At 52.2% G+C, this 22,164-nt stretch overlaps 3 protein-coding genes across 4 annotated transcripts; all 3 read right to left on the reverse strand.

Annotated features, from left to right (window-relative positions):
- Positions 1–2,226: 2,226 nt before the first annotated feature.
- MOSPD3 (motile sperm domain containing 3) lies at positions 2,227–4,959 on the reverse strand. Of its 2 annotated transcripts, none has more exons than XM_054589299.1 (6): positions 4,762–4,959; positions 4,071–4,338; positions 3,770–3,845; positions 3,321–3,550; positions 2,572–2,736; positions 2,227–2,449 (listed from the first exon to the last, which is right to left on the reverse strand). In XM_054589299.1, exons 2-6 carry the CDS (start codon positions 4,273–4,275, stop codon positions 2,418–2,420), a joined length of 708 nt encoding a protein of 235 aa, XP_054445274.1. In that variant the 5' UTR covers positions 4,276–4,338; positions 4,762–4,959; the 3' UTR covers positions 2,227–2,417. The 2 variants fall into 2 exon arrangements, with proteins under 2 accessions (XP_054445274.1, XP_054445275.1); XM_054589300.1 differs by having other exon boundaries at positions 4,714–4,959.
- Positions 4,960–6,099: 1,140 nt separating this feature from the next.
- PCOLCE (procollagen C-endopeptidase enhancer) lies at positions 6,100–11,427 on the reverse strand. Its single transcript, XM_054589302.1, has 9 exons — positions 11,233–11,427; positions 10,224–10,332; positions 9,521–9,779; positions 8,534–8,658; positions 7,889–8,025; positions 7,283–7,554; positions 6,948–7,025; positions 6,644–6,814; positions 6,100–6,514 (listed from the first exon to the last, which is right to left on the reverse strand). The coding sequence occupies exons 1-9, from the start codon at positions 11,325–11,327 to the stop codon at positions 6,348–6,350; spliced, it is 1,413 nt and encodes a 470-aa protein (XP_054445277.1). The 5' UTR covers positions 11,328–11,427; the 3' UTR covers positions 6,100–6,347.
- Positions 11,428–12,723: 1,296 nt separating this feature from the next.
- Positions 12,724–21,840, reverse strand: FBXO24 (F-box protein 24). Its single transcript, XM_054589164.1, has 10 exons — positions 21,802–21,840; positions 19,303–19,401; positions 19,018–19,201; positions 17,816–18,054; positions 17,385–17,619; positions 16,630–16,788; positions 16,238–16,359; positions 15,851–15,982; positions 13,378–13,548; positions 12,724–13,080 (listed from the first exon to the last, which is right to left on the reverse strand). Exons 1-10 carry the CDS (start codon positions 21,838–21,840, stop codon positions 12,724–12,726), a joined length of 1,737 nt encoding a protein of 578 aa, XP_054445139.1.
- Positions 21,841–22,164: the final 324 nt, after the last annotated feature.

Consider the following 22,164-nt stretch of genomic DNA (forward strand, 5'->3'; position numbering starts at 1 on the left):
AAGGGAACATTCTGCTCTGGTGCCTCCAGAAGGAAGGCAGCCCTGCTGACACTGATTTTTATCCTCAGAAGACGCATTTTGGCTTTCAGGCTCCCCGAACTATAGAATTAATTTCTGTTGTTTTAAGCCACTAAATTAGTGGTAAATTCCTGGAATAGCTACAGAAAACTAATACACACTAATACTTCTGCAAGTACTGATTTCTTTAATAATAATAATAATAATAATAATAATAATAATAATAATAAAATGCTTAAATAGCTCTGGCTGGTGTGGCTCAGTGGATTGAGCGCCATCCTGCAGAGTGGCTAATTGGATTCCCAAACAGGGCACATGCCTGCATACAGGTCTCCAGTAGGGGGCGCATGAGAGGCAACCACACACTGATGTTTCTCTCCCTCTCTTTCTCCCTACCCTTCTCTCTAAAAATAAATGAAATCTTTGAAAAACTTGCTTAAATAAAAGTCTGTTTCCCCAGCTCCTCCCATTCCTATAGTTGTGTCCCAGAAAGCCTTCCTGATCCCACTGACAACAGGCTTTATCACATCAAATACCAGCAAGATCATTAGTGTATGATACCTAAAATCCATTTGGGGAACCTGGGCACATCCAGCCCAGTATGAATGGTGAGGGCTTCGCTGGGCCATGGCGAGAACCCTCTCATACTTCCTGACACAGGCTGTAGAGCCATTCTCTGCACACTAGCAGGGCCAACCCCACCGGGGCCAGCTCTAGGTGTGCGAGGAACGACTCCCTGGGCAGTGGGAGAGCTCCCAAGGCCCTCCAGAGTAAAGCTGGAACAACTGATAATCTTCCAGCAGCATAACTGACTGAGTCTCTCTTATCTTGTTGATTTTTGTCTCCAATCAACAATCTGCCAGTGTTACTGGATGCCTGTTCCCCCCCCCCCCCCCCCCCATCTGAAGGAGGGCTTGAAGCCTGCCTTTCGAGGATCCTGTTCTTTTACTGTGCCTTCATGTCTCCTGCCTGGCTAAGTTAATGTCAGGGAATGCTATTTCCCCCATCTTCAGAAAACTTGGTGTTTCTGACCCACATGAGTTGAAGTCAAAGGAAGAGACAAAATAAAAGCAGGTAAAGGAATAAAAAGACAGAAGGGGATTCTGGGAATTGGAAGTATTCAAGAAGCCCTGGCAAGAGGCTCCAATGGCTCAAGATAGTGAGACTTGAGTTCTAAAGCAGGTGATATTTTTGATTGTTTCTTTTTAGCTTAGATATGTTGGCATAGGGACAGGATCCTATTTTCTAGGGCTAAAGGGGATCTTAAGAATCAACTGTCCCTGAGATTGTAAATTGGTATAGCTGCTATGTGAAAAGTATGAAGATTCCTCAAAAAATTAAAAATAGAAGTCCCATATGACCCAGCAATGCCACTTCTGAGTATTTATTTAAAAAAAGAAAAACAATAACCCAGTTGGTGTGGCTCAATGGATTGAGCACTGGCCTACAAACTGAAAGATCACAGGTTGAAATCCTGGTCAGGGCATATGCCTGGGTTGCAGGCCAGTTCCCAAGTTGGGGGCCTGCAAGAAGCAATCAATCAATGTTTTTCTCTGTCTCTTTCTCTCTCCCTTTCCTTCTCTCTGAAAATACATTTTTTTTAAAAACAATAATTTGAAAAGATATATGTACTGCTACATTCATTGCAGCATTCTTTACAACAGCTAAGATATGGAAGTAACCTAGGTGTCCATCAATAGATGGATGAAGATGTCACACACATGTGCGTGTGCATGCACACACCCCCCACACACATTGGAGTGTTAGTCGTGAAAGAATGAAACCTTGCCATTCGTGACAACATGGATGGACACAGAAGGCATCATGCTAAGTGAAATAAGTTAAAGACAAAGACAAATACTGTATTTCACTTATATGTGGAATCTAAAAATCAAAACAAATGAATAAATAAAACAAAACAGAAACAGACCCATTAGATGCAGAGAATAAGCTGATGTTGCCAAAGATGCAGGGGTCGGGGGAGGTGAAGAGGTAAAGAACCAACTTTCCCAATTCCTTCATTTAGCAAGTAGAAACTGAAGCTCAGAGAAATTAAAGGACTTGCTCAAGTCACAGTTTTTTTGGTGCAGCCTCAGCACAAGAACCTAGATGTTTTAAATCCTCATTGGGCTTCTTCGCTGGCCCCGGTTCTCCTGGGAATGGGAGTAGGAGGAAAAGAAGTGAAGAGGAAAGGGCATGTTCCCTACATTTCTCAGTTTAATCTTGCAAATTTATTTTATTAAACTTGGAAAATGAATACAAATCCCTGGGTATTTTTTGTCGGGGGTGGAAGGAGTGGCAAGAAGGGAGTAGGAGTTGAGGCAAGGTATGAGCATCACAGTGGCTGTCTCCCGCCCACATCTCTGCCCGGGGAGAGGGGTGGAGGTTGAGCAGGGGACTCAGGTCCGGAGGAAGACCATGGTGAGGAGGCCTGAAGAGGGAAGAAAGAAAGAGCAAGGTTGTATGAGCAGCCCTGGAGCGCTGGAAGCCCTTTTCCCAGTCCCCACCCCTCTTTCTCCGGGGCCCAGATTCCCTCACCACTACTCTGCTTACCCAAGATATAGGCTGCCACCAATTTTTGTCCCAGGGAGACGTGCAGGATTTGGGGCAGCTGGCTGCCGAGTTCATCCTGGAGCGGGAGCAGCAGGAAGGCCACAGAGACTAAACCCGTCAGCAAGAAGAGGAGGAAGGAGCTGGTGGCCAGTTGTGGGTGGGATTCTGGGAAACAAGGCTTGTCAGAAGATCCAGCCCCAACTCCTCCCGACCCAATGTCCTCCAGGGAAGAGGCTAAAGATGGAAGGTGTGGACACTTTTTATTCCTCTCCAGGAAAACACTGCAAGTGGCCTCTCCTCCCGGGAGCCTCTGTCTCCACAGCCACAGAAACCCTCTCCCCTCTGGTCCCTCAGCATTTTTTCTTCTCTTCATTCTTCCTGATACGGCTTCTGTGTACATGTCTGTCAGGCAGGAAACTCCATCTTCCAGAGCCAGTATACAACTTGGTGTGGCATAATTGCTCAGTACAGGTTTCTTATGGAACTGAACTGAGCTGGCATATGATAGAATGTGCTGAAGTTAAAGCTAAGGAAGAACTTTTCCATCTAAGTAGAAGCCAGAAACCAGGGAAACTGCAAAATCTGCTTATTCCCTAACCTGATATAAAATCTCAACTCTTAGGAATGTTTCCATCAAAAAGCAAAAGACTAAATCAGAAGACCTCTGCAACTCCAACTAAGGTCATCTCTAGGATAATGCTAGGTCTCCCCTCCCTACAGAACTCAAGAATTCCCATCCCCCAACTCACTCTCAGGGGGGTGTCTGGCCGTGGGTGGTGCTGTCCAGGAAGGAGGCCCTGGGTTGGGCATTGGGTCAGGCTGTCCCTGAAGTTCAAGGGGGTAGGCTGGAGCCCTCAGAACCGAGGTGATGTCCTTGCGCCCCACCACTCGGCCCTCAGCTCCCTCCTCAGACAGCTCAATGCGGAAGCGGTCCTGGACATCATAGTGGCTGGCAATGGGGGCCACGTGGCGAATCACACTGGTCCCAAGATAGAAGAGAGGGCCATTGAGAGGAAGTGAGAGGCAGTGATCCAAGTGGATCCAGGCCCCACCCTCCCAGGAAACTTTCCCATAGCGCTGCAGACAGAGTGTGGGGGGAAAAGAGTTAAAGAGGACCAGGTCTGAGACCTTAGACCACCGCTCCGTTATTCAGAGAAAGGTAGCAGCAGCCTCTGGCTTCCCCACCCTCCCAACTCACATGTCAATGCAGGACTGAGGTTTCACGTATCCTTCTGCGTCAAACACTGTGTATTTGGCAGGTGCTGTGCACAGGACTGGGGGATAAAGGCACAGACAGACTATTGCCTCAGAGACCCTACACAAGCCTTTCCCACGAAGGGACACTAGAGTCCCCTTGCCTTCTACCCCCAGGGCTCGACATGAGCCTTCCAGTTCACCAGGGATGAACATCTGACCATACTCATCCTCCAGCCCACACAGGCCCCCAATATCCTGCCACCATCCCCCAGACCCCTAGCATGAGGCGCCCATCCCTTCACCTCGGAAGCGAAGCGCAGCTCCCGTGGGGTTATAGAGGGTCAGCAGCTGCCTTGGTCCGCTCCGTTGGTCCGCCCTGAATACTAGATCCGGTGGAAATACGAGGACCGGGACAACAGGTCCCGAGGGAGGAGGGGCGCCCCGGGACCCCCGCCCAGGAGCTCCTGGACCCACCAGCTCCTGGTCTTGGGGCGCCCTGCGGCGCATGCAGGCTCTGGGCGGTGGGACATCGGAGGGCTGAGCTCGGGACACAGGGCCTGGAGTCTAGAGCTGGGAGGCGGGAGGGGCGAAAGGGAATGGATGAGCTCGTGGGGCCGTCATGGACTGATGATGACGCCGCCGCCGCCGCCGCCACCGTCGCCTTAGAACTCTACCAGATGAGGTTCCCGCAGACCAGGCCCTGGCCTCCGAAACCCTGCCCTTTTCAGCTGCGTCCCTTCCCTTCTGGCCCTGCCCCAAGCCCCACCTGGATAGCCACGCCCACCCGGTTAACCCCGCCCCTTGCGGCTCCCAACTCCCGTCAAGTCTCTAGGTCGGGCCCCAGAAGCCCCGCTCCACCAGGACTCGCCCCTTCCGGTAGCCCGGGGTCCCGCCCCCTTCCTCGGGCCAGACTGCGCCTGACGCGACGGTCTCCTCAGGAGCTACCCTTTCCGCCGCCTGCCCTGTAGAGAGCTGTATCTGTGCCTTCGACACCTTCCTGAGCTCAGGGCAGCGCTCTTTTGGGCTTCCGCCTCCGATCCGCCGCTGGCGCTACAATGTTCACTTTCTGGTGGCAGCACCTGCCAATCAACTTGTGACCGGACCTAGGCTGCAGTCGGCCTAGGAGACCATTCGGCTCTTCCGCCATACGGCTCCTGTCATTGGTCAGGGAGGTCTCGTTTCCGCTATAAATATACGCCGATTGGTACGCTTAAGAGATTGACAGGATCCCAGTGACGGAAAACTACGGGTGTTTCTATCTAGAACTCCAACTTGGAGTTACTCTGGGAGACCCAGACCAGGAGAGAGCTGGCTTTGTTCCTTCCTCCCCGCTCTGGGACTATCCAAATCGCTAGAATCGCCGCCCACAAAGAAGCCTTCTTTCTCCATTTCAATCCCAGGCTCTCCTAGAAGCCTCTGCAGCAACCAAGGCCGTTTCCTACAGCACTAATTGGAGGTTGCTTCCCAGTTGGACTCGAGTCTGTCCTGCGTTCCTCTCCTGATTTTCTCTTTCCTGCATGGCACTCTGAAATCACTCACATTTGCCAAGGATTAAGATTTACCAACCCTGCCACTTACATAATCACCCCAAATCTTCAACTCTTACAGACAAGAAAACTTCAGCAAGGTGAACAGCCTCCACCGGCCACACATTTGTTTAGCAGTGGAGCAAAAAATAAGTCGATCTTTTCTGAAAGACCCTCCCGGTGCACCTTGTCAAATGTAAAGTGTCCCTCAGTCTGGCCTCTTAATCATGCTTTTGTTTTCTTCGTAGTACTATTCAGAGTTACTTGTCCTTGTTTATTTTACTGTTTTTCTCTGCTCCACAAGAACAGGGACTTTATTTTGTTGCACTTCTGGTGCCTAAAACAGTGCCTGCGATTTGGAATGAACAAATGACTAGAATGAACTTTGAGCTGAGATCTCATTGAAGTTAGGAATCGTGCCATGAGCTGTCTATGCAACAGAATTCCAGATAGAGGGAATAGCACAGGCCAAAGCCAGTGTACTAGAAATGGTCACGGAGCCAGTGTGACTGGAACGGTGGTCTTAAGGGAGAAGAGGGGAGGGGAGATAAAGGATGCAGATCATCTAGAGCCTTCGAGCCCACAATAGGACTTTGAGTTTTATTCTGAGACTGATGGAAAACTATAGGAGAGTGTTTAAAATTTCTTTTTAACAGCCTTGAGATATCTTTGACATAAAAATTGTGTATATTTAAGGTCTACAACCTGATAGTTTGTATACATTGTGAAAAAATCACCTCAATCAAGCTCAATAACATATCCATCAACTCTAAATAGTTACCATTGCGTGTGTGTGTGTGTGTGTGTGTGTGTGTGTGTGTGTGTTTGGTGTGTGGGAGTTTTGAGCAATGGCATGACAAGATCCAACTTAGGTTCTTAAAAGATTATTCTGTATAGTTAATGTCTGTTGAGTTTAATGAATGAATGAAAATAAATTGCCAAGATGGGCACCAAAACGATGGAAATAGGTATGTGACCCCTTCCTCAGTAAAGGAACATATATTTGGATAAAAAATGGGTCCCTAAAGCCAAAGTCCAAGGCTGGCCTGGGTTTCAGGCCTGGGACCTAGCAGCCCGAACAGGCTGTGAGGGGCACCTCCTCTTGCTGAGGTTGGTGAGGATCTGGTCCTGGTTGGGCCGGTAGAGAACCACGAAGCTGTCTGGAGGGAGGATGGGACCTCTGTTCTCTTCCACCTGGCCCATCAACAGATAACTGGCTCCTGGTGGAGGGGAAAGAGGGATTGAAAGTTCATGTTACATACCTTGTAGGTGGACATTCTCATCCGAGCCCCACCTTTATCATTTCCATGAGGCCAAATATCCGCTCCTCTACCCCACATCCTTATTACCTTTCTTCATGGGGGGACACTGCTTGCAGGGCACATAAAACTTCAAGGAGGTGTCTGTGGGTGTGGAGGGCAGGTCCAGGCCTCCGGTTTTGTAAGCACCAATGAGACTGACAGTGACAGTGAGGCCTTCCCCTGGGCCCCGAACCATGGACTTGACTGTTGCAGTCACCACTGTGGGAGAATGAGGGCAAGAGGTGAGACAGGAGGCAAGGGCAGGGCTGGAATCAGAGGAGGGGGCACTTTGGGGACAGGAGGGGAAGTTAGAGGAGCTGGGAGAGCAGAGCATGTGAATGAGGCTTCTTACCCAGGTTGCTGATACAGAAGTTGCTCTGCAAGGTGCCTGTCCGCCGGCACTGCTTTGGGCAGGTGACACTGGGTGCATCTAGGAGGTGGAGGGGACATTGTGGAGGGTGACCTACCCAGCAAGTAGGAAGGACTATCCCTGTAACAGCCTCATTGCTTTGAATTTGTTCAGAGTTCTATTCAGCTTTGGGTCCCAGCACCCAGCCATTATTAGCACTGGTGGCACCAGTGAGTGTTGTATGAATGAATGAATGAATGAATGAGCGAGCCCAGGAAGGAACTCTTTAAATCACCTCCTTCAGTCTGCATCCCCTTCCTTCCCCTTCCCAGACTCACCAGAGCCCACGGGGGTTGCCGCGGCCTCAGGCGAGGCTTTTGGCTTCTCCGCAGGTGGGGGTTCAGGCTTGACTTTGGGCTCAGCTCCCGGCTTGGGGCCAGGGCCAAGGAGCGGCGGACTTGGCCGGGCATCCTTCCCCGGGTTCCCAGCCAGCCCTTCTTTGGCGGCGCCCCGTGGCAAGGTCCTGTAGGAGGCTGAGAAGCCATCGGCTGTGACGCTGAGGTCCGAGACGAACTGGACGAGGAGCTCATTCCCTTCGGAGGAGATGGGACTGCGGGCAGCGGTGGGGCGTTGGGGGAGGCGTCAAGGGCCTGCAGCTTGCCTCTACCCAGGCCAGTGGCGTTTTAACCTCTGCTCCCTGGTTGGCTGCATTAGATTCCCGAATTTGTAGTCGTAGGCCCCACTCGCCTCTGTATCCACGGACCACAGGCCTAGTGCGGAGCCTGGTACCTTATCTGCCCCACCCTCTGGTTTGGGGCTGGCAGGTAGAGATCCCGCCTCTTCAGCTAAGCTCCACCCCTCCCAACAGCAGCAGGGTTGGACTCCGGCACCTGGGGAGGTGGAGACACTAGGACCTACTACCCACCCAGGTCCCACCCCCTCACCCCGGGGCTGTGTCTCCGCAAAATTTCCCCAGCCTCTTGGCGTCATCGCTCACGGCTCCGTTGAACACGCTGACTGAGTCATAGCGGCAATAGGTGTCCGGCTCCACGTCAAACTTCCCAAAGGTCAGCGAGATCACCTGATGGCAGGGCAGAGGGCAGAGGCTGCTCTGTACCTCTCACTTCCTCCACCTACTATCCACAGGTGGATGCTTGCAGCAGCCTCCTCACACATCCCTTCGGCCCCCGCCCCCTCAATGCATTCACACCGCAGAAGCTTGGAGGATCCCATACACCAGAACCCTTCAGTGGTGTCCCTCGCCACGGTGGGGAAGATCAAGTCCTGGCTCAATCTCAAGGAATAGACCCAGAATCCGCCTCTCCCAACCGCCTCCGCCTCTTCCTCCTCCACCACTCCCCCCCCCCCCCCCCCGCCCCACGCACACCATCACAGTTTATCAGCATTAGATACCTCGCTGGTCACAGGTGTAATTTTACATTTTTTGTTTGCATGCAAGCACGTTGGGTCTGTTTTTGCTCCCCACCAGCACAAGCTCAGTGCTTAGGACATAGTAGATGTTCTTGCTAGCTGCATGCTGGAGGACGCCGCCCGGGTCCCCGAGAGCAGCCCGGAGAGGGAGTCAGTACCTGGTTTGGGGGCGCGATGATGTGCCAGGAACAGCTGATGCCCGGGGGGTAATCAGACTCGGGCCAGTTGGGCGTGGTCAGGGTTCCCTGGGCCTTCTCCAGCCGCCCCCCGCAAAATTGGTGCTCTGGGGAGGGGAGAGAGGAGTGGGGGTGGGGAGCAGTGGAGACCCTCGGTCAGCTTGAGAAGAGCTCTAGGCTGGGAGCTCGTGCAGGAGAGTCGGATGTCGGGGTCTCAGGATGAGGGGGCGAGAAGGGGGGAAGGAAAGAGGTGGGTAAGTTAGCAGAGGAGGAGCGAGGCTCAGGGAAGTCTAGGACCTCCTGGCGCCCAGGCGGGCTGTGGAAGGGGAAGGAGGAATTGGCTAGACACGCCCCTTCTTGCCCCTCCCCTTGACCCGCTGCCACACCGTTCCTCTTCCCCTGGTAGATCCCATCTCCCTCACCGGCAGAGAAGTCCCCTTTGCAGGCTGGGGAGTCCCCACGCTGTGAGGGTTCCCACAAATTGGGGCATAGCCTCCTAGGCCCCTTTGGGAGGTCCCCGCCTTAAACATTTTAGGGGAGACTTCTGCCGCCAGGAGAGGGTGATGGGACCGCAATCGGGAGCCCTGGGCTGGGTGTAGGGGGCTCCGGGTCGGGGGAACCTGGTCCCCCTTCCTGGGGGTACCCCTTGCGCCTGTCAGAGGGAGCCCGATTGCGGACGGGGGCAGGCAGTTACTCACCGTCCCAGTAACCCCAGGCCGCCCATTCCACCCGCGGGTCGGTGACCCATTTCCGCCTTGCGCCTGGGGTGGGGCCTGGAAGAGGGGGTGGGTGGGAGCAGGAGAGGGGAGAGAAGACGGGGAGGAGGGACTGGAGGGGCAGTTAGTGAGGAAAAAGGGAAAGGGAGGCAATGGGGACCTAAGCTCATGGGGTGGAGGTTAAGGCTGGGGGCCGGGCATGTGCCGGGGTGGGGCCAGGAGAGGGGGAATGCGAAGGTGAGGGAGGTCTCACCAGTGCCGGAGGTGGCCCGCCCGCTGTACCAGAGCAGGAAACCTCGTCCTCCCGTGCCCTCGTCTGCTGTCATCTTCAGGGTCACCTGGTTGCTCGGGGCGACTATGGGCGCTGGCCGGAAGGTCCCACAGAAGCGTCCAAGCCGCTGGCCCGAGGTTCCAGACCCAGCAAAGATCTCCAAAGCATCATAACGACAGGCGGGGTGTAGTTCCAGGTCAAAAACTCGGAAGGAGAGGGACACAGTCTGGCCTTCAGGGACCTGATCGCAGAGACAGGGGTGGCGACCCACAAAATCAGGTTATATACAACCCAGGCAGAGGGCACTTCCTTTTCCCCAAGCATTTCCTAGAGAAACTTGGGTCTGAACATAAAGGGATCCCATCAGGGTACAGAGCAGAGGGCCTGGACTCAGCATCAGGCTTTTGGCTTGTGCAGGGGACAAGACTTGAGGCCTGTGGAGAGATTGCAGGGGACAGGAATGAAGTTGGGAATGGAATAACAGGCTTTGAATTAAGGGTTAAGAGTAAGGACACTTGCCACGTATTATTGTGGACACTGATGCCATCAGTAGCCGGAGGACATGGGGGGGGCGGTCTTGAATTTCCCCAGGGAGAAGTGATGGTCCTGGGGCAGGACATTTGGCTGCCTGAATTCAGGCTTTGGAGACTTTGACAAGGGGTAGTGACCAGAGGGGCCTTCTCACCGTTATTGTCCAGATGCACTCCTTATTCGGGGGGTAGTGGTTGGGAAAACCCTCACTTGCCACATAACCTGACTCCCCAGTCACATCCCCTCCGCACAGGAACACAGGTCTGGAGGACAGAAAAGGGGTCAGTCATAACTGAGGGAGCAGTGAACAGACTGGGGTAGGGTAATGAGGATGGAGAGGCCAAGGAGGGAAGCCTGGGGGATGAGGGAGAAAGGCCTAAGGGATCTGGGATGGCCTTAGCCAGTCAAGATAGAATTGGGGTGGGAAACACTGCAGTAGAAGATCAGGAAAAAGTGGGGCCAGCATCTTGGCTCTACCTCCAATCCCCAGTTCTCATCCCCAACCCAACAGGAATTCCGGGAATCCTCCTCAGCCCCCCTTCCTCATTCTCTCCCCCCCTACCCCCCCCACCCCCACCGCCCTTGCACTGCCAGGCAGTCCACAGCAGCTGCCTAACTACTTCCAGATGTAGACACAGCCACGAGGCTGTGCGGGGGAGGGGGAGGAGTGTTGAGAAGCAGCAGCAATGGGCCTGAAATTGAACCTGGAGATCAGGCTCCCTAAGCTTCCAACCTTTGCTGTGCTCCTGTTCCAGCTAACTACTTGAGTGTCTGACTCCCAAGTCTCCCACTTGCTGCCCCTGGGTTCTCCCATAATCTCTAATTCCTTCCTGGAATCCAGATGTCCAGCTACCAGGCAAGTTCAGGTCTTGGCTCTCTTTCAGGTTCCATGGGGGTGGGGCAGGGTGGGAAGGAAGGGTCTGGGTGAACGGGGGAGACTTAGTGGGCAGAGGACAGAGGTCGAAGAAATGGGGAGCAGTGGTGTCCTGAAAGAGACAGTGGTCTTGCGCAGGGAGGACGGACTTGGGGGCCAGAGAAGGGTAGGTGCTATGGGAGATCTCAGGGTGATGTGTTAGCAAAAGAATCCACAAGATCCACAGGCATAACTCCTCAGAAATTGACTTTTGAAACTCAAGCTAACTGGAAGGTGCCAAGAGACCTACCTGGTGTAGTTCTGGGTCTGGCCCTGGGCGAAAGGCAGCAGGGCCCAGGCAGTGAGGAGGGGCCCCAAGAGGGAAGCTGTGGCAGCAGGCAGCATGGCTGGGGGGAGGCACTGATGTCCTCAAGATAGAGGCAGCAGCTGAGTTTAGCGGCAGCAGCAGCGGCAGCAGCGGCAGCGGCAGCAGCAGCAGCAGCAGCAGCAGGGATAATCGGTGCCAGATGAGGCAGCCTCGGGTGTGTGGGCGTGGGGACTGGCCAGTGGGGAGGGCGGTGGGGAAGGCGGGACAGGGAGAGTACAGCCGGGACAGTAGTGAGTCCTGGGGCCTCTCTAGGTACAGGACACATAAATACTGACCTAAGTAGTGGGTGGAGCAATGAAGGGCGGAGGGAGCATCAGCCCTCAGCCATAATCTAGGCATCAAGTGATGCCATCTGGAAGCCCTCTCTGTCCAGTGCCCAAGCATCCTGTGAACACAGCATCTAGTCCTTCCCGAGGACTCTCCAGTCCACTCATGATCCTCTCCATTGCTGCTTCCTTAGCATCCAGAGGACGTCTTTTCCTGGACTCCCAACCTTTAAGCATTCACCCACTTCCTGACTACCACCTGCTCCAACTTATTTTCCACTTCAAATTTCCACTGTCTTCTCTGTATCCCCAGGCCAGAGTAGGCCTAGGAGAAAAGAATTCTGCTCACCCATTTGCTCCCAAATTATCTGGAGGTACAGGAGTGGGGCAGGGAGGCAAGCCATGTAGATAAAGGGACTGTCTCCCTTCTGGAGGAAGAGGAGGGCAGAGGAGGAAGGAGGGGAAAAGGACATGTGAGACCAGACCTGGATGGTAAACAGAAGCCAGAGAGGAGGGAGGTTCACTTCATGGGAATGAAGGAAAATGGAGAGAAGACTCTCTGAAGTCAGATGTGGTTTCCTCTGGATGAGAATAAGAGGATCCAAGTGGGGGTACTAAGTGGCATGTGTTGCCTGAGTTGTTCCAGAAGGCAGAGCTAGCATTTCCAGTCAAAAGGCTGGGTCAGGTCTTGGGAGTGGAAGAGGAAAGCAAACGGAAGGATCAGGTGCTGCCAGCTCTGCAGAGCCTGAAAGCTTGAGCAGCTTCTGCTGTGCCTACCCCTGTCCATGCTCCTGCCCGCCCTCCTCACCCACTGAGCCAGGCATCGGGCACGCCAATGTCCTCTTGCCCCAGTGTCCTCCCAGGCCCCAGGGTTCCAAACTGGGCCTTACTTCAGCCTTTTATTCTATTTGTCCATCAAATCTCTTGTCCATGATAGTAAGGTTGGGGGTCCCTTCCTGGGAAGCCCCCTGAACATTTGACAAAACTGTTCCCTCCCCACCCTGGCCATGTCTAGCAGCCCCCACCCCACGATGCTCCCCTCCCCATGCATAGTGTTCATTGCTACCACTCCATCTCTCCTTAGCCTTCGGCCCAGAGCCAGACTCTCCCCTCAAGGGATGAGACTGGGTGGGGGAGGGGTCAGCTCTCAGGGGTTGGGAGGGCCTTGGCCAACCCCTCCAGCAGCCTTCTGTAGCAAGTCCAGGGCCTCCCAAAAGAAGTCCTTCTGTGCAGCCATCAAAGGCATCCAGCCCACGATCTGCTTCATCTTTGCCATGCGGTCCTGCAATGTGGAGCAACTGTGGATCTGGTTGAGGTACTCCTTACAGGCCCAAGCTGTCCCCCCAGGGTCCTGGAGTACTCCGGACCGTGGGCTGGGCTCAGGGGTTCCCACCACTTTGCTGGCTGGTAGGTCTCGATAGGCAGGATGGTGCTCAATATCATGGCTGGACAGCATGTAGAGACATTCTCTGGTAGAGCAGAGGGAGCAGGCACATAAAGGGACCTTGGCGGAAAGAAGGGGTGTGGCTGAGTGGGCGTCTACTGAGGGGGTCCCACCCCTCAGACCAGCCCTGAGCCAGCTAGTGAACTGGCTGCCTGAGCCCCGAGGTTATATGAGGTCAGAGAGGGCCAGCAGGATCTGCTAAGGAAAAGAGCCAGGAGCCATGGTGCGTGGCAGGAAAGGTAGACGGGTGGTGCTGGGGACACAGGGCCCCTGGGTCCCTGCGGGAGCCCCAGCTACAATCCTGTGGGCTACCTGCCCTCCCTGGTTGCCCGCTGGCCTAATCCTGCTCACTCTGACCTTCACATGGAGTTTGACGAAGGAGGCACTCCCCTTAGGCCAGCCAGGGAGACGGCCTCCAGCCCCACAGCCACAGCCCAGGAGCTCCTTGCTGAAGTCCGAGCCCTGGCTCAGCACCAGGGAGTGGTTGAGGCCACACCACAGGGCAATGGGGTGTTGCAGATAAAGCACCTGAGGACACAGGGCCAGGGTTCCTAAGGCGGGAACATCAGGCGACTGGGGGCCCAAGTCAGGGAAGGGTGATAGGAAGGCTCAGGGCAGAATCTAGGGAAGCTAGGAGAGGCAAGAAATAGGACCCAGCATACTTTCCCCAGGTGGTCTGCCCCGCTGAATGAAGATCAGCAGCAATCTCTCCCTCATTGGTTCTCTTGCAGCCCCAATCTGACCACATGGGGTCTAGCTCTTTTGTTGGAAGCCCTTTGCTTCCCAGAAAATAGGTTATTTGCCTGAGGCCAGGGCCTGCTGTCTTCTCTCATTCTCACACCACAGGCTTCAACCAGCCCAGCCTTTCATCCTGCCTTCCAGCCTCAGGGTGAGGAATACCCTTCCTCTTCCCAAGGCTTGAAGACCCAATCTCTCCTTTGCAACTCTAGGTTAGCCTCCAGGAAGGACTTCCCCTCTCTACCATTTTCAGTTTTTCACATTATCTTTCCCAGTGGCTGCCCTATTTTGAAAAAACATTTCCTCCTGATTCCTGCTGCTTTCTACCCTCTGTTTTCTAGGCAGAAGAACTGGTTACATGACCAGTCTGAGATGACCACATTCTTGTTCTCACCATAGCCAGTCTTTCCTGAACCTTCGTGTGACCTGGCTTTTCTCCCTACTGTGCTTACTGCCATGTTCTCCAAACGCACTTGACCTCCCAGCTGCCAATGTTTTCTCCTGACACTGTGAGTGCTTTAATTTTAAAGATATAGATAAATAATTTACGGGCATTATAGAAACATAAGATATTGGCAAGCAAACATTGATTTAAAAACCACTGGAAATCCCACTATTAGCGCCTTGCTGGGTATTCTTTTTCGCTGCTGTCTATGCAAATGTATACAGTCGGCCATTGAACAGAGGTTTGAACTGCACAGGTCCAGTTATGCCCAGATTTAAAGCGCAGGTCCACTTATACGCGGGTTTTAAAAATTTGTGTGTAAGTGGGCCTGTGCAGGTCAAGCCTGTGTTGTTGGAGGGTGTACTATATTTTTAATCCATGGTTGGGAATCCAAATATGTGGAGGGCCAACTTAAGGTATATGTGGATTTTTGACTATGTGGTGGGTTGGTGCCTCTAAGCCCTGTATTGTTCAAAGGTCAACTATAAGATGTCTTTAAAACAAAAATGGGATCATACTGTATAAACCATTTCACATGTTTTTTTCACCTAAAACTATGGCACGATCATTTTTCCATGTCAGAGAAGTATATCCCTACATTCTCACTCCCTCCTGTTTGAAACGTCCTGTGCACATGGCTTCTGGGACATGGCATTCGAGGGCGTGCCTCCTGTGTCAGTAACAACTTCTCCATTCCCTCTGCCTATAATGGTGCCTCCAGGTTTGCTCCTCTATCTCTACTTTTGTCATTTCAACCTTGTTCCATCTTGGACCCAAACTGCCAGCGAGATAATCCCACTTTACTGTTCTACTCTCTATGTAAAAAAGTCCAAATTCACGCTCTTTCCTCAAAGCAGCATCACCAACTTACACATTTGTTGTTGATATCATCTTTCTTCAAGGGAACTATTGTCAGAGCCACCTTTGTCCTACACCCCTCTGCTCACATCTAATCAGTTTCCAGGGCCTGTTCATTTTCTTTCAAAACATCTCATATATCCATTTCTTTCCATTCTTGCTGCCACTGTACAGCCCCAGGCCCACATCTCCAGTGCTGCTGTTACTCGATAGCGTCCCAGTGGGCTTCCCATTCGCAGCCTCCTGTACACTCCAGCTGGTTAACCCATTCTCAGTAATCTTTGTGGGGTGCCTTCTCCTGCTCCAGAACCCAAAATGGCTCTTCCCCATATCTATACTTCTCCAAGCTCATGCCCACCTATATCACCTCATACTACCCATTTACAAAATACTCTCTTTCTTCTAGTCAGGCCAGTCTTTTCACTGCCCCAGACATATGCAAGCTTTGTCTTCATCTCCATTACACAGATGTCTTTCCCTATCCTCACCTGAATCCTATCTAACCCACTAGGCCCTGCTCACATCTCACCTCTTCTTGTTATTCCAGCCCATCTAGGTCTTCCTGCTTCACTAAGTTCCTATTGCACTCATAGCAGGCACTGCACAAAACGAACCTCATAGTGTCAACCCTGGGTAAGATATGCAAAATATGAAGGGCATTACATACTGGTTGGCTTAACTTCCTAGGGAGTAGACAAAATGGATTCTATGGAAATTGGAAAAGTGAAGAGATCCAGGGGTCAGGAAATTGGGGGAAGTAGATCAGGATGGAAATTACCAGGAACTCACCTGTGTGGGTTCCCCTCGGTCCATTTTGTCCCCTGTTCCCAGCTGCCCATATCTGTTATTTCCCTGCATGAAGATTCGGCCAAATTCATCCACCAAACCAAGGTGATTGTAGCCAAGAGCACAAAATAGGACCTGGGGAGTAAGAGAAAGAGGAGATGGGCAGTTAGTTCCCTCCAGAAGAACTCTGAACTCCAAAATCTTCCAGCCCCTAACCTGCTATCCCCGGATGATCTCTTTTGGCCTTGCCCTTTATGTCTCCCCTCTCTCTGGCTTCCCTGGCCCTCCCCAATCAATCGTTTGATTCCTGCTCATATTTCAGACTTTCAGAACTTTTCAATCCCTAAAGCCCTTCCAATTTTGATCTGCCCCATCCCTCCAGGGTCCTACCTTGGCAGGCAGTGAGAGAGCAAGTGGCATCTGCTGGTCCAGGGGGTCAAAGGCTTGAAGAGTCCCAAAGAGATCACGATACACCCCTGGGGTATGCACCTCAAAATATACTCCCCCCTGGTCTGGGGGGGTTGGGTGCCCTTAGCTCAGCAGCTTTGGGCACCCATTTCCTAGGGATAAGGCTCCATGTTGGATAAAAACTACAAGATCCAGGGAGTTTCACGCCCACTAAAAATGCACCAGCGATGACATCCGGGAACCTAAACAACATCTCTTTACATGGGTGCCTAGGGGTCCGCCACAGAGCTAGAATAAGGATTGGGGGTGGTGGTGTCTGTATCTGGAAGATCTGCCCAAGGCTAGGTCTGGAGAAGAAGGGAGGCGGTTCTTACCAGTAATGTAGAGAGTGCTGCTCTGGTTGGAAGCCATGCAGGTCACACGCAGGTGAGGCAGGCAACGGGACACCTTCCGCAGGGCCAGCTGTACTGTGTAGGAGCGTGGTTGGTCCAGCTGGGTTTCATTCACTACCAAAGAGTAGATCTTTCCTTCCTCTGGGGGACGGGGGAGCAGATGATTATATGGGGAACCCTCCAATGTCCACGTTAACTTCCCAAGAGACCACCCTAAACCACACAGGGTGAAATGTTTACTGTCCTAGAGTGGGGTTGGTAGAAAAATGGTAGAGATGACATAAGGAAAGTGTGACCTCAAGTTTTCCAGATTCCAGCCCCTTACCACCAAAAATAAGTCAGGAAGTCCTTCAGTGAAAAGAAAACCTAGTAGATTTGGCATAGTCCAGTCTGAATGTTGGGAATGATGTCTGGGCACTCAGGGCCCTACATAGCATTAAGAAGTCCAGAAGGTCTCAGGCTTGGGAGTGTGGTCAAGCACAGGAAACACTGAGAAAATAGGGGGACAGTTTGGAGTAAGAGATGCCTGGAATGGAGGTTGGAGAGATTAGAACTGAAAGCAGGGCCCTTTACTCTTGGGAAATATGCGTAACCTTAGACTAGGAACAGACAAAAACAGCTATTTGGTTAGAGATGGCCTGCAGAACCCTGTGTGAGCGGTCTCCCTCCTCATTCCCTGCCGTAGGTCCTGAAGAATCTGCAGAAAACAATTTGCAAACCACTGCTTGAAGCCACACCTGTGAGGAGCAGTAGAGCCCGCTGAGTCTCTTGACCAACCAGCACAATCTGTTTAAAGCTCATGGAGTGGTGGAAGGTCATCTTGAAGACCCGCTGCCCACTGGACTGCAGGTAGACCTCGACACAGTCACAGGCCTGGCTGCTGGTTGTGCCTACCACCTCCAGCTGTTCCCGAGTGGCCAGGACATAGAGGTATTTACGGTAAACTGTGTCACATCTTGGGTCTGAAGCAAACTGTAGAAAAAGACAAAGGTATCTGGGAGCTAGGGCTTGGAGTGGGATGAGGCTGGGATGGGAGATGAGACACTTGGGTACAGAGCTGCGAAATGGGGACTTGGTTTTCAGTTTTGGTTATGGGAAGGCAATTTGGTGTGGGCACTGGGTCCCTGGAGGTTGGGTGGGTTCTTAGCTGCAGAGTTCTGCTACTCACATCTTTGGCTCCTCGACACAACACAACGTAGCGGCAGGCACGCTTCCACTGGATCTGGCCAAGGGTGGAGGAGACCAGGGCATTTTTGAGGAAGAAAAGAGTCCCCGCATAGTCAAGAATGAAGACATGGTCCTTGGTGGGCAAGAAGCGGCGGTAGCCATGGGCTAGCAGAGGGGCTACACTCTTGTTGAGACAGCGGCGTCGGCCCCCAAATGCCTGGAAATACAGGCCTTTCGTGTCTGTAGAAAAAGGATATGAAAAGTTCAAGGGGTTGGGATGACACAAGGGAGATGAATCAGAGCTTGGGCAAACAAGATTTCTCAGACATCCTGGTATTTAGCTCCTCTCCATCCCCAGGACTGGGAAGCAGACCCCTTCCAAAGGACACATGGAAAACTTAAAGGATATCCTCAACTATACCCGATGTCTGAATGTTAGTTTTCTGGCCCACCTCAGCCCAGGGCCATAAACATGCTTCTAAATGAGTACTTCTTTGGTCCAAACTTGTATCAGAGACATCAAGGGAAATATAATAATATATAGAAAAGAAGCAGAGGAGAGAAGAAGAAAGGGGAGTGAAAAGGACTGACTCAGAAAGACCAGTAACCCCCCTTTACTCCTAGTTCTGGATCTGCTATCTGGATCTCCCTTAATCTGTAACATGTGAGATGAAGTAAGAGGATAGGCAGGAGGGGTTTAGAGCATGTTTCTTAATCTGAGGGAGATTATCCCTCAGGGGACATTGGTTGTCACACCTGAAGGAGGTGCTACTGGTATCTAGTGGGTAGAGCCCAGGGTTGCTGCTAAACATCCTATAATGCACAGTCCCCCACTTGAAAGAATTATTTGGTCCAGAATTTCAGTAGTCACAATGTTGAGAAATCCAGGTTTATAGGAGGGCAAATTTGAGGTTTGGGGAGTGGAAGATGTCTCTAGGGTAAGATTTGGAAGACAATTTGAACCTGAAAGGAGACATGGCAGGGATGCTAGTAATGAGGGCTCTGGGTGGAACATCTAGAGCCATCAGAAGGCAGCTCTAGAGACTTGAATTATTCAATGGCATGTTTGAATCTAATAAGTTTTTTCCAGAAAAAGGGGCCCTGGAAGGCTGGCTGGGAATGCTGAGGTCATCAGGCAACCTTATGGATCAGAATAAGATAGGACAGAGGCAAAGAGAACTGGAGGTTCTGGGGAAGGTGTACAGTTAAGAATGGCAGCTCTCTTCCAGGGCCGGACTCCAGAACCCTGCTCTCGTAGTCGAGGACTGAGCCTGTGACAGATGCGTCTCCACACGCCCTCAGCATCGCACACTTCGTGGAAGTAGTGGCAGGTCTGGCCTAGGGCGATTACATCTCTTACTGGAAGAAATGAGATGATGTGTTCCACCTGGGAGGACAGGAGGGAGGAAGCGGGGGTCATTGGGGGCCCCTCAGTGGTCTGGCCCCTAGTCCTTTATTCTTAATACTTCCCCCTCCCCAAGGACTCACCAGCTCTGGGGGGAACAACTGAACAGAAATAGGGTTCCCTCTCCCCCTCTTCTCTTCACCCCCAGGCTCTGGGCCACATGAAGGGCAGCTCCGCTTCACCTACCCAAGAAGAAAGGGGAGCACAGGGAGCACATGAGGATCATTTTTCTTTTTCTTCCTTCTCTCAGTCTTTCATTAACTACTGTCTTCGAGGCTCATAGCTCTATCCTCCAGCTCAGTGCTGTCAAATCCTCCCATCTTTCTCGCTAGGTTCATGGGTCACCCCTCCCTGTCTACCCTGTTCCTTGGTCCAACTTCTCCAAGTAATCCCTCCCCAGATACCTTGCTATCCTCTTGCCCTTCCGTTGCCTTGCCTCCACCCCTCACCCTGAGCCCCTCCTCTCATCTGCACAGCCCTGCGAATTTTTGAAGCTTGTGTCTCAGGCCTTTCCTCACCATCCTGACTGCCCCCTCCCTGCTCCTGTTCTCATCTCTCTGGGCCCCTTGGCACCCATCTTGGGCCCAGTCCCTGCTGCCTTTCCCACACCATGTCCCCTGCCTGGGCTTGGGGGACCTCTGGGGCCCCTCTGCCTCCTAGGCCCTCCCACATGGAGTCTGGGGCAGACAAACCTCTCTGTGACCTCACTGCCTAGCCACTGTGACCTATTTTCCCCAACCTTGCTGGGGATTTTCTCTCAGACAGCTCCTCAGTTCTGGCTCAGCTCTGGCCTCCCAATGGCTTGGCATATGCATTTTACAGGAGAAATAGTGTGTGAACTCCTGGTTGATGGGGCCTTTACTTTCAGGGAGCACTAGGTTCTTCCACTTGAGGCCTTTATAGCATTAACTCTGTAGAGAAACCCTGGTAAATTCTTCATATCTCAGCAGGCCAGAGCCTCCAGAGAATTTGTAGCTCGAGTATAAACACACACACACATAGGATTTGTAGCTCGAGTATAAACACACACACACACACACACATACACACACACACACAGAAATAACTCAGTTTGACGGGTGAGATGGGTAGTGGCCCTGCTAATGATTATCTGTCTCACAAAAGCATGCACCAAATTAAAGTAGGAACAATTTAACACAAACTCTTTAGTCTTATGAAAAATACACCCAAAAGCAAACTGCTTTCCTGGGGCAATAACATTGCTGTATGTATGAAGAGCAAACTATTACGGTGGAAGAAAAGGCTAGATTTACTCTGAAAGCTTAGGATATCTCCCAGAGTCTAAAACTTAGTCTTACGGGTATGGGGGGAGGGGGATGGGGGATAGTGATATTTATGAGGAGAAACAGGAGTTGGGTTGTGTCAGTCCACGTCGGGGCAGATCTGCACCAATAAATCCAAGGAGTAGTTGGCTCTTCCAGGGGCTCAAAGGAATCTGGTCCAGGTCAGCCAGCCCTGAGCTGCACAGCATTACAGACTTGGTTTATTGGGCTAACAGACTCATCTAATCAAACTCTCTTATTCACGGTGACTAGTAAACAGCTGGTCTGAGTTACCTAGGATGAAATTTTAAAATATTTTATTTATTTATTTTTAGAGAGAGGGAAAGAGAAGGAGAGAGGGGAAGAGAAACATTGATGTGCAAGAGATACATCAACTGGTTGCCTCTGGGACACCCTCAGCTGGGGACCTGGTCTGCAACCCAGGTGTGTGCTCTGGACTAGGAATTGAACAGGAAACCCTTTGGTTCGCAGGCCGGCACTCAATCCACTGAGCCACACCAGCTAGGGCTAGGGTGAAATTTTAATAATTCAATAAATCTTTAGGAATGTCAACATGTGAGATGTGATTTATGTGAGTGGTTAGATAACTACTAACATACTAAGTGGGCTACGTTAAGTTCTCAGGCCATTTAAAAGGTGTTAGATCTCTCCGCAGACAGAAAAAGCATAGTCAGCTTCCTCTCATTTCTGGGTCCCCTTTATTCACTCCATTTCACCCCAGGAGGCAGAGGGTGAGAACAGAAAAAGCCCGCCCTAAAAGGTGATGCAGTGGGCTCTAGTGCAAGATGTCAGCACCTTGCTGTTTGCTCTTGTCAACTCAACCACTTCCCTCCACCTTAGTTCCCACATTTGTAAAACAGAGGACTTCTAGATGAGAGACGGTCCCTTCTAGGCTAATCCTCCAGTCTTCTTAACACAATTCCTGCCCCGGCGCCCTCCTCTGGCTGGGCTGGTAGGCCGGGTGGGAGCTCTTGAGTCTTTCGCGGGTTCCCGGAACTCTCCCTCCAGAAGTTGAGCCGGGCATCTTCAGGCTCTGGGAAGCCGCCCGTAGGGTCTCCACACACCATCACAGGGCCTCAGACACCGCAGTCGGAAAGGCCTCCACTTAACGACCCCCGGCGCACCGGTCTCGGCGTTGCCTACCACTCTCCGGTCTACCTCACGCCCTCAACGCTGGCTCGCTCCTCAAAACACATTTCGCACACGCTACTGCTCCCGCAAGGCTCCCAGCCCCAACGTGCGGAGCGCTCACAGTCTTATTTCTAAATTGTAGCTCACGCACCTCCTCCTTAGCAAAGGGACCGCCTTCTCGCACATGCTATTGGTAGGTAGATCCGTTACTCAGAGAAGAGGTCGGGCCAGGTTCCCTCCAGAGGATCTAACTGGCTTTCTTGACTGTCACTCGCGTGTAATCTGGCTTGCGATTGGTCTTCATTAGAGGAGGACCAGGCGCCCCGGCCTTGCGGTCTCTCTGCCCCTATCCCTCCTAGTTGAGCGCTGGCGTCCCCGCCTCCTGGTTGGACCTGATTGGCTCTATCTCCAGCCCTAAGTAGTGCGATTGGATGCGGCCGCACCGGGCGAGCCAGGTTGAAGCGTCGGCCGTTGGCGAGAGCTCAATTCTAGTCCTCCTCCCTTCTCTCG

Source organism: Pteronotus mesoamericanus, unplaced genomic scaffold (assembly GCF_021234165.1).
Source record: "Pteronotus mesoamericanus isolate MK-2021 breed Mesoamerican mustached bat unplaced genomic scaffold, CSHL_Meso_final scaffold_167, whole genome shotgun sequence".
NCBI classification, from domain to species: domain Eukaryota; kingdom Metazoa; phylum Chordata; class Mammalia; order Chiroptera; family Mormoopidae; genus Pteronotus; species Pteronotus mesoamericanus.